Here is a 10,619-nt window from a genome sequence, read left to right as displayed (position 1 = left end):
TTCTAACAAGTATAAAAAACAATAAAATATAGCCTTTCCAGAGCTTTAGCAGAGCTGCTAGACAAACTACAGTTATTTTGTGTTGAAAATGTCAGTATTGCTTTAAATCCTTAACCTAAGAGCATTTAAAATATATATACAATTGAGCAATACAAAATGGTAAAAAAAAAAAAAAGAATCAAGTATTTTCTTTAGTATCCCAATTTAATTGGAAATGTTAGTATTGTGACAACAGTTATGAAAACACACATTTACAAGATCTGGACAGCTTTTTTTGGACTAAAGGTTAAAGTGCATTTTTGGCTTAGGGAAAATATTACATTAAGTCAGATTAAATACACTTTCTTTAAATTGTGTTACAAAAGGTCACACATTGTGATTGACTTCAGTAAATGTAATATCTATGTCTTAAATCAATGTGCAAATTGTCAAAACAGGCAGGTTATGTATAAACTACAATAACTGAATTTTTCTATCATTTGACGTTCACGTTTCATAAGATTTCCACATTTCTCACTGTGCAATAGTACTAGACGTGAAGAGCCAGCGCCGTCTTCATCAGACGCTGTGTCATGGAGGAGTTGGGCCTCACCGAGTCTCTCTCCACCAGAAGACACCTGGGAATATCCGGTACAAGGCGATGTTAATGTCCATATTCAACCGCTACATGAACACAGACGAACACGATCAATAATGAACGCCCAACATGCTGCACAGACAACGCGCTTATATAACGCTCGTGTACAGTCTGCAGTCTGTACACACAGGATGAGACAGAAGCTAAAGGAAACAGCTTTAGAAAACAATTCATCTATTTCCCCAATACTGATTCTTTAGACATCAGAAAAGACTGGGGTACACTCAAATCCCTGCGGTGTTACCTTCCAAGTTTTTGGTGCCGCGTATTGTCCGACTTTATGGCGGCGTGAATGAGCAGTTGATTGAAGAGGTCTCTCTGCAAGCAGCGGTGGACAAAAATCATTAGAAACACAAAGCTTTTCCGACATTCCGAATTGGCCCTCGCTTTTCATCCTATTGTTAGACTTTGTGAATACTGTTTCTCTTCTGGGAATTTTGTTCAAAGACAAAGAAGTCCATCAGTTTCCATCACGCCGATTCATTATTCATGCTGGAGCGCGCCTCTCTGCTCCGCACCGTACGTTTCTTGGAAAGACGGATATTGCTTGAACGCACCGCTGTACACACACACTTCACCTCTGGCTTAGTTTAACAACAACTGGGGTTTCTGCGTTTGTGAGCCGGCGGAGAGCCCAATCCGGGATGATCAATGCTGTCCAAAGATAGAGCGGCCTTGGGACAGCGCGCTCCTCCTCCATAGATCGCGGCGCATTATCTAGACCACTAGTGAAGGAGCTCACCTGCGCGTCGCTGCCACCTATGTCCACGATGCGGTAGCGCAGTGGGTACAGCAGCTCCACAGAGCGCTCGTAGTTGCCCTGGTTGAACTCCATCATGGCCTGGAATAGAGGGATGCCCACAGTCTTAGCCGCGCGGTGCTGCTGGTTCTCCCCGGGTTCTCTGAAAAGCGAAGCGAGTTTAGCCAAGTTTACATTTTGATGCATAATGTGGACATATGTGTGGACTTCATGAAGACGAAGATGAAATGAGGTAATGTCGACATAAGCTTTGACAAACTGGCTGGATTGTAACTTTATCTATTAAAGTTGTCAAACGTTGATGCCAAAGTACAAAACAATAGATACTCAATACTGAACAAATACTGAGGAAATTTGACCTTTTCTGAATAGTTTTAGAATGGTCTTGATCACACTTAAACCACACATAATATAAAAAGAACTTAATCAAAATTACACAAACCTTCACAATGGCAAGCTAATTTGTATTGTGACATCACCACTACATATGCAGTTTTATAGTTTATGATTAAATGATAAAAATTGTGTGTGACAAATTTGCTTGACAGATTTATACAGCATATATTCAGATATGGTCATTACAATGTTTCACGTATCAATCATAAAACGTACCTACCGCTCACCTGCAGCGGCTCGTCCCACGTTTCCGCGTGTCTAAGCGCATTGATCTATCATAATATAGTTCCCTCAGTGTACGGGACAAAATGAAGACTGAGAGAGAGAGAGTTCAAGCTGACTCAGAAGAAGACGGAAATCTACGGGAGACGAGAGATGCGATGCGATCCGTTGCGCTAATAAACAAACGCACGTGTGTGTTGTATCAGTCCACACGGGGGAGTGCACATGCGCACTTCCACCTGCGTTCTCAAATCGCCGAAAAATCGTCCATTGCGCCTTTAATATGGTCAAAAACGCACACCGTATTTTCCGGACTATAAGTCGCACCTTTTTTCATAGTTTTGGCCGGGGTGCAACTTATACTTATATACTTATATTTATATACCTATACTCCGGAGCGACTTATATGTGATATTATTTGTTATTTTCACACTTGCAACCACATTTCATACTCCAGTGCGACTTATATATGTTTTTTTCTTCTCTATTACGCATTTTTTGACTGGTGCGACTTATACGCCACTTATAGTCTGGAAAATACGGTATTTGAATATATTTTTTTAGCAAATATGGGACTTTTACGATGTAGGTCCTGGATGGTAAATGTATTATTCCAGGCCTGACACCTAGAAACACACTTGAGAAAAACACTCGTGGAACAGCTGCCAAGTGTCATCTCACATGAGAACGTAGTCTAGATCAGAAACAAATTAAGTCTTTATGATGCTACTTTTGAGTCTTTTCTCACGTGTGTTGCTGTCAGTCTTAATAAGTAAGAGACTGTAGAAGAATTAGTGTGAATGAATGCATCAAATCTACAGAAGAAAGTGCTACAACAACTTTATATGATATTTTTTCACCACCGAGCCAACTGACAGGTCGGATCTCTGGAGAAGCCCCGATTTTGATGATATCGTCGAGCAATAAAAACGCCCGTAATTGAATAAATGTTAGATAGTTCAATGCTACACGGTGGACCATTCTGTTGCGGAATAAACTGAAGTAGCCCGAGGTAAAGAAGAGGCTGGAGTTCTAACGCGGTAGAAGATTATTTACCATCAGCTAAACCGGAGACATGAACCCTCGAGACGCTGGGATAGTTTTGTCCCATCAAGTCAGGCCTGGTGGTGCTTCCGTTATAGAAAGTATTAAACCTCTGATGACATCGTCCGAGATAACAAACACTAAGCTGGCGGGCAGTTTCTCCCATCCCAGGAAACGCAATAACATCATCTTTGCCCAGAATAGATAGTGACATAGTGAAGCTTTAAAGAGTACATATTTACACTTAAGACTTTAGTGTCTGTCATATGTACACGTCAGGTAAACACAGGGATTTAGCTAAATATCAAACTGAAGTCTTTTAATTAATGAACACGCAGCTGCTGCAGAATTGAGCAGATTTTCTTCTTCCCTTTGAGGTCTACACTGGATGTTTTTATGTATTTCAAGCTTGACACTTACAACCTTCTGAGGCAGTAAACGTTCCTTTTTTGTAGTTTTTCATTTCCAAGAGGGATGTCACCTCTGGAAACAATCCGACTCACTGCTCCAACTTTGAAAACGCCAAACTTAAAAATGCCCCAAAATATTATCATCTGGGTGTACAGAGATAAGATCCCAACGGCAAATGGCATTTCTAATCTTTAAACTGCCTTTCCATGTTCAGGAGTTGTTTTCCTCCAGGATGCATCGGTCCCCACTCTTATAGTCTTGGAACACGTTACGCAATAGAAAACATGACATTTTAATAAAAAACAGTTTCTGAGGTTGAGCACTGGTCTGAATGTAGGGCACAGACTGTCCGCGGTGCCAGAACACATTAGAGGCACGGGTCCCTTCTGAGAATACAGACCCTACTCACTCAGACAGAGCGCGTGCCTCTCGTTTCTCCGCATTCTCCCATCCTATGCTTCTCCTGCTTTTTTTCGTTTTACATAAGTGCGAACGGCCCGCAGTGATGCCTGACTTACCGGGCCAATTCCTGGAGGCCCTCGAGTAGCCTGCGGGACGTCCCGTTGTCTTTAACCCCCAGCGACACCATGAGGAAGTGGGCGTCGTTAAACAGCGTCACATGATCGTCGGTGTGAGGCTGCGTGACCTGGAACAGCTCTCGCCAGCGCTCTTTGACACACACGCCTGAAAAGCACAAAAGAGACAAACCTTATTGGGACATAGTAGAGCTTAATATAACAACACTGTGGCTCTATATACAATACCAAGAGCAAAATACTGTATTGTTTTTCTTTTTGTGTCTTACTGGCCTCATCTTTGTACAAGAGTCAAGATTTTTCACTCCGTTTTCACACGTTTATTTTGCAACAATCACTGAAGTGGGAAAAGCGGGTTAAGGGTCTCTCTCTCAATTTGCAGACTAATGTTTAGACCACTGCAGCAGGGTATTAACCATTTGAACCCAAAAACACATTTCCGAGGCTACGCTGCAGGTGTCAGAATAATGAGATGCACCGTGGGGGAACGATCGCTTCTTATTAGCCATTTGTCTAAAAACTGAACAAAGAACATTTGTTACTTATGCATTCCGAATAAAAAGTGTGTCATTTTGGGCAGGGTTCAACAGCAATATTATGACACGCTAGATTTAGCAGCTAACGAGGAGGACTTATTTCCTCACTGTGTGTACAAATATGCATTATATTCAGTACGCACAAGAGAATCATTTTTATGAACAAGAACCATCAAATACAAAATCTTACCCTCCATTTCAAGTCTGTAAAGCATTGAACACGCATCCACGAGGTCCAGCATGGCTCCTGAGGCTTTGCAGCGTCTGAACACCTTCAAGGAGCAGAAAATACGACCGGTACAACGGCATCCAATTACCATTCTACTCAAATCAACGAATAAAAGTGAAAGTCTGTCATGTGGATCCCACTGAAGCCAGCCTTAAAAAAATGGATGAATTTAACATGTAAGAATGTGCCGTTGAAGTGTATGTCAGTCTTAGTCACATTATGCGATGTTCTTGAAAGGCGCAGGACGTCAAAGTGCTTCGCGGCCTTTACAGCATGTGCGCCTTTCAGTCCGATACAGCGTCCAAACCATGGAAGTGGAATGTGGCTCGTTCATAGTAAATGCTTATGATTTGCCCACACTTGGCCTTTCAACTCTGAACACAAAACTAGTACAACGACAAAGTGCTTTTAGTGGCCGTCCCCTGAGACAGCGGTCCATGTGTCATACAGAAGACTGATGGGAGGCGGCAGCGGACTGACCTGAGAGTCGTATATGTGCAGCGCAGCCTCGTACTCTCCCTGTGGACAGAGACGAAGTGACACACGGCAATTTCAATCACGTCAGACCGGAGAGATAGCCTCGTCTGATACAAACACAAATTAATCTTGCAATATAATCAACTCTAGACTTCGAATTACCCATGGGTCTGGATATCGTTAAAGAATAGACACTCTACAGCCCTGCACGTGACTGAGGAATTAAAATCTTTACCTTCTCGATGAAGTATAGGGCCCAGTGCCAGTAGTTGTGACTGGCCAGCATGTCGGAGATCTGAAGTGGAATAAACACAAGTTTCACACAGCGCTGCTCTGGCTGTTTGAGCAGTGTGAATGCAGTAGTAGGGTTTATGGAGATGTGTTTGTGAAAGGGACCTACAGCAAATGCCATCTACCTGCCAGTCACTCTCTCTGTGCTCCATGAACTTGAGGCCTTTGTCCACTTCTGCTTTCATCTCGTAGACGTGCGCGACGGCGTGGACCGCCCAGGCGTCATCAGGAACCAGAGACAGACCCTGCAGAGAGCCGCAGATGAAAACACAGCCTTCGCACCGCCCAAAAAATGGCTCTTAAGAAATGATTGCTCAACCCTCTAAGCTACTGCCTTTCATTTTGTCTCATGATGTCTTATCTTATGTTGTTTAGAGCAGCACGCACTCGACCATTAGGGCTCAGACTGAAGTCCAGACCTGCTCTTTATCACATACAGACAGAAGCGGCTTGTGTAGAAGCCATTAGCCTGAAGAACCACGCATTAACGTACGTGTCTTCTTGCCAATCAGACCGATACAGCCACACTGATTGTAAAAAAAAAAAAAAAAAAAAGACACATAATAGAAAATCTCACCTCTAGAGCCACTTTCTCAGCTTGGTCATAGAAGTGAGTTTCCAGGAGACCAAACGCATACAAGCCTTTCAGATAGCTGACCAGAAAAGAACAGAGTAGAATCATAGAGGGAAAGCACGCTGGCACCACAGAAAACAGACGCGGTCATTGCCGGAAGAGCAAATGGAAATGCGCCATGTGTGAAAATATGTGAAACTAAACAAACTAGTATAATGTCTTGAGAACAAAAAGAATCTTCACTTGAACGACACGTAACCCTGTGCAAACCGTTAACGCATCAGTTTTCATCTACTGTCCGTGTGTAAGTCGCCAACCCTAAAGGACACGTGTGATTGCCGGTTAGAGTCAGACACTTCCTTCTGTGAGCGAGATTACGCACCACAGGACACCGCTCGCACATCACTGTCAGCTAAAAAAAACAAACTCAGGTGTAGTTACTCCCTCCACCGCAAAATCCAAGAGTTATTGGAGCGACAAAAGTGAGGCTGCACATTCATCCCAGGCAAGTGTCGGGCTTAAGGACACAACAGTGATATACCGGTGCAGGAGGACAAGATACAATGGGAAATTTGCTTGTGCGATGTTGTATTTTCTTTTTGGCATGGGATAGTTACACTTCTTGCGTCGTAGTTCCAAAAGTCAGAGCTACAATGACAGCAAAGACACACAAACATTGCAGTCAAAAATTGTGAATTCAACCGTCCAATTTACTGTACGTCTCGTCCCATTACAACCACTGTGAGTCTTTGCCACCAATAAATAGAAGTGTTGCACAGCGTTCAAGCCGTTTGAATGGATAAAATACATTACAACTTGATTAAAAATGGGTGTACTTTATTTTTTAACTGCGAAATAAAAAAAGCTCACACAAACCTATGCTAACATTGGCGCACACAGCTTTAGAACAAGACGGCGAAGTGAAGTGGGGCTGAATCCTAGCGCTGCTTACGGCTCAGCGTTCCCGTTTTACGAGAATAAAGTTGATAACCTGACCTTTAACGACACTGATTATGCGTGTTCTGTGTTCAAAATGTTTAAGTCTCTCTAGTTAAAACGCGGATGAGTCGTTCGCCGGCGCCGCGTCAAGGTGATTTCATGTCGCTCAGTACCTGGACATGGGCGTGTGCGGTTTCCAGTGGGGTAAAACTCGTGCCACAGAATCCCTCATGTGGGTCTGAGCGCCCATGTAAAAGTAAGAGTCGTGAGCGAGCTTGAGGGCCAGCAGGTCCGTGGGATGATCGAGCAGGATGTCTTCCCATGCATCGCAGGCTTTCGGAAAGTTCCTACAAGTTACAGAGGGCACAGTTGGGGTCAGGCAGTTGGAGAAGCGCTGAGAGAAGACAAGAAAAGGAGCGAGAGAAGTCAACAAAAAACCTCAAGGTTCTTTATTCTGAGAAATTACAAGGGCTTTGTAAAACAGAATGCAGCCAATTTGAGAAGCACGCATTTTTCTTAATAATGTAGTACAGACCAGAGGAAAAAACAAATATATATAACAGAGGAATACACGTTTGTCTGTCATATAAAGCAGTTGATTTGAGGCGTGTATCATAAGAAGCAAAGCGAGAATAATCAGTGGAAAATTCTTTGAAAACTGTTTTTTCTGTCTTTCCTTTCCTTTGACAATCAATGCCTTTGTTAACAAGCATGCTCATTTGGAATATGGGTATTTTACATAAAACATGAGGCATGAAATGAGAAATCTTGAATAAAGAAAATGTCTACTTTTACTCAAAGTGAAATTGTGAGGAACAAAGCATCGCATTAGTTTGGACGGTATTTTTGTCACTTTTGTAATAGCGATGGGATTTTATGGATAATTGCTAAACACCGAGTCTTAATTTGTTATTTGACGTTATTCTTTTTCTTCACAGCTTTAAGGTTAGCGCAATAATTTAAACCTCTTACAAGAAGTCTGCTTTTAAACTCCCGAACACTTAATTACACCTGTCACTTTAACAAATAAACAACTTCTTATCTATTTGTATTGTTTGCACTTTTGCTCTGACTATACTGTAAACTTTGTGTATGTATATATATATATGTAAAAATATTCAGACCAAGTCCTTATCATATATGCATGCATTTTATTTGACCATATTTTATACTTGACTATTATTATTCATTCATTATTCAAGCAAGTTCCTCGTTCGTGAATTTTGTTCAGTGACAATGGCAGTAATTATAGTACATTTCCAAACAGATACACTGCCCCAAAGTGCTGCACATTTCAATCAGCGTTAAATAGAACATTTAAAGCAAAAAAGGAAACAGTAGTTGACAATGTATTACTAAGATCATAGAACTTAAGGTATTGGAATACTTATTATGTATTCATTAACCTTTATTAAACCAATGCACTTCAATGCACGACTGAATGAGCAAAAAGTACTGTATTTTTTGTACTTTTTCATAGTTTTGGCCGGGGTGCGACTTATACTTATATTTATACTTGAACTATATGTGATATTATTTGTTATTTTCACACTTGCAATTACATTTCATACTCCAGTGCAACTTATATATGTTTTTTTCTTCTCTATTATGCATTTTTTGGCAGGTGCGACTTATACTCCGGAAAATACGGTACATTAAACATTAGAATTATCGTGTACTACCAAGTTACGTTTTTCGGTTTCAAAATTTAGACCAAAATATACCATACTGTGTCAACATGAGGATTAGGTTGTTGTTTTTTACAGCTATATTCTTCAAGCGTTTTCTCTATTCTACTCTACTTCAACGCTATGACTGAGCACAGAGCACGTTCAAGCCAAAGTCGGACATATAGAGTGGCGCTAAGGCAGCAGCTGCGAAAAGCTGGTTGTAACATATTCAACATTGATTTCTTCCTGGCTCACCCTTGAGAAAACAGCTGCATGGCCTTGACGTGGAGCCTCTCTCGGGGAGTGAGATCTTGGCTCTGGGCTAGTTCCACCGTCCTCTTCACGGCGCTGGAGAGACACTGGTCCAGTCGCGGGGAGGAGGTGGTGCTCACCAGCTGCAGCCCCGTGCTGATCACATTACCCATAACTGCGGGGGAAAACAGTGGAGGATTTCAGCAAAAATAATGTCATTTTCGTGGGATTTTGTATATATTTAGCATTCCACCAAGGTTGAGCTATTGAAGCGAAAAGTGATATTCAGACGAAATACAGTCAATCCAACAGAAATGTCTTTAAACAGGTCTTTAAACGTATCAATGGAGGTTTAAGTGTGAAATGCCTGGATAATGAATCACTAAAGTGCAGAAAAATCACCATATACACTTACTTGAGTTTACTTTTTGTAGCATTTTCAGAATCAGAATCAGAAAAGGTTTATTGCCATTGTCAATCAACAGAATTCACAAACATAGGAACTTGTTTTGGTGATTCAGTGCAACATAAAACACCTATAAGTCAACAGGAAAAAAATCTGCCATGGGATAAAAACAAAAATAGGCAATAAAAAAAAAAAAAAAAAAATAGGCTTTCTATGTACACAAAATGTACAGTTGAATTTACAGATGTCGATTTTGTACGATTAATGATATACTCAAAATTCAAATGTTGCTAAACAACATTCACAATATTGTCTACATTTTGATGTTGATATAATGCAACAGCAAGACTTCGAGCTACTTAAATAAAAACATAATCATAAAACTAACCAATGCATTACTGTATGTACTATTAAATTAGGCCGTGGCTGCACGCCTAACCCTAACCCTAACCCTAACCCAAACCTTGACCCTAACCTTAACCCTAACCCAGCACGGTTAAATAGCCCAGCAGTTTCAGGCGCCGCGGCACAAAAAACTCATGCAGTTTCGGCCGCGCGCCGCGGCTCTGTAGACACTCCCATTAAATTATACATAAAATATGATATCTTAGGTATTTAGAAGAGAACTGTCAAGAACTGTCAAGAACTGTCAGGAACTATCAAGAACTGTCATTTTACCTAAATTAACTATAGTGTTTAATTAAGATTATTGTGAGTAGAAACATCACAATTTAACGATGAATGATGATTATTAACAGTTAAACACTTTTATTCACTTAGTAATGGATGACAATTCCACAAGTATTGACCAGTTTTATTAAATCAAACTTTCTGAATGATAAAGTCGAGTTATAAGTTAATAAAACACATATAATAATCTATACATTTATACAAACAGCCAGATATAAAAGCGATTTATGTGCAGAATTAGAACTTATTGAAATTACATAACTTATTTTTGCTTCTAAAATGGTCACGGTCATATTGTTTTAGTGTGTCCGATTATAACATGACCTGAATAATCATGACCAAATCATCTCGTCATCCTTACAACATATATTTAGTACACGGCATATTTCTGCAAATGCAATGAGATAAACTAGTTAAACATGCCCTTTCCTTCAGCCGCATGAATGATCCAAACACAGCACGTATAGCAAGGACACGCTACATTAGTTTTGGCTCTAAATTGGGACATAAATGTGACGTAAATGAATGGCATGAATAGTTCTTTTTCGG

At 40.8% G+C, this 10,619-nt stretch overlaps 1 protein-coding gene across 1 annotated transcript in view; it reads right to left on the bottom strand.

Annotated features, from left to right (window-relative positions):
- Nucleotides 1-260: 260 nt before the first annotated feature.
- ttc38 (tetratricopeptide repeat domain 38) overlaps nucleotides 261-10,619 on the bottom strand; it is a 14,447-nt gene continuing 4,088 nt past the window's right edge. The window contains exons 4-14 of the mRNA XM_072435537.1: nucleotides 8,978-9,149; nucleotides 7,226-7,399; nucleotides 6,117-6,192; nucleotides 5,665-5,784; nucleotides 5,484-5,543; nucleotides 5,252-5,290; nucleotides 4,733-4,814; nucleotides 3,989-4,154; nucleotides 1,380-1,539; nucleotides 882-955; nucleotides 261-617 (exon numbers count right to left, since the gene is read on the bottom strand). Of these exons, the coding sequence (XP_072291638.1) occupies nucleotides 530-617; nucleotides 882-955; nucleotides 1,380-1,539; nucleotides 3,989-4,154; nucleotides 4,733-4,814; nucleotides 5,252-5,290; nucleotides 5,484-5,543; nucleotides 5,665-5,784; nucleotides 6,117-6,192; nucleotides 7,226-7,399; nucleotides 8,978-9,149 (1,211 nt within the window). The 3' untranslated portion in view covers nucleotides 261-529. The remainder of the gene's footprint in view (nucleotides 618-881; nucleotides 956-1,379; nucleotides 1,540-3,988; nucleotides 4,155-4,732; nucleotides 4,815-5,251; nucleotides 5,291-5,483; nucleotides 5,544-5,664; nucleotides 5,785-6,116; nucleotides 6,193-7,225; nucleotides 7,400-8,977; nucleotides 9,150-10,619) is intronic.

This window comes from Eucyclogobius newberryi, unplaced genomic scaffold (genome assembly GCF_026437365.1).
Source record: "Eucyclogobius newberryi isolate DKJ021-1_F unplaced genomic scaffold, fEucNew1.0.hap1 SCAF_7, whole genome shotgun sequence".
NCBI lineage: Eukaryota > Metazoa > Chordata > Actinopteri > Gobiiformes > Gobiidae > Eucyclogobius > Eucyclogobius newberryi.
The sequence above is the reverse complement of the archived record's forward strand: the minus strand, read 5'-3'. Positions and strand labels throughout refer to the sequence as shown.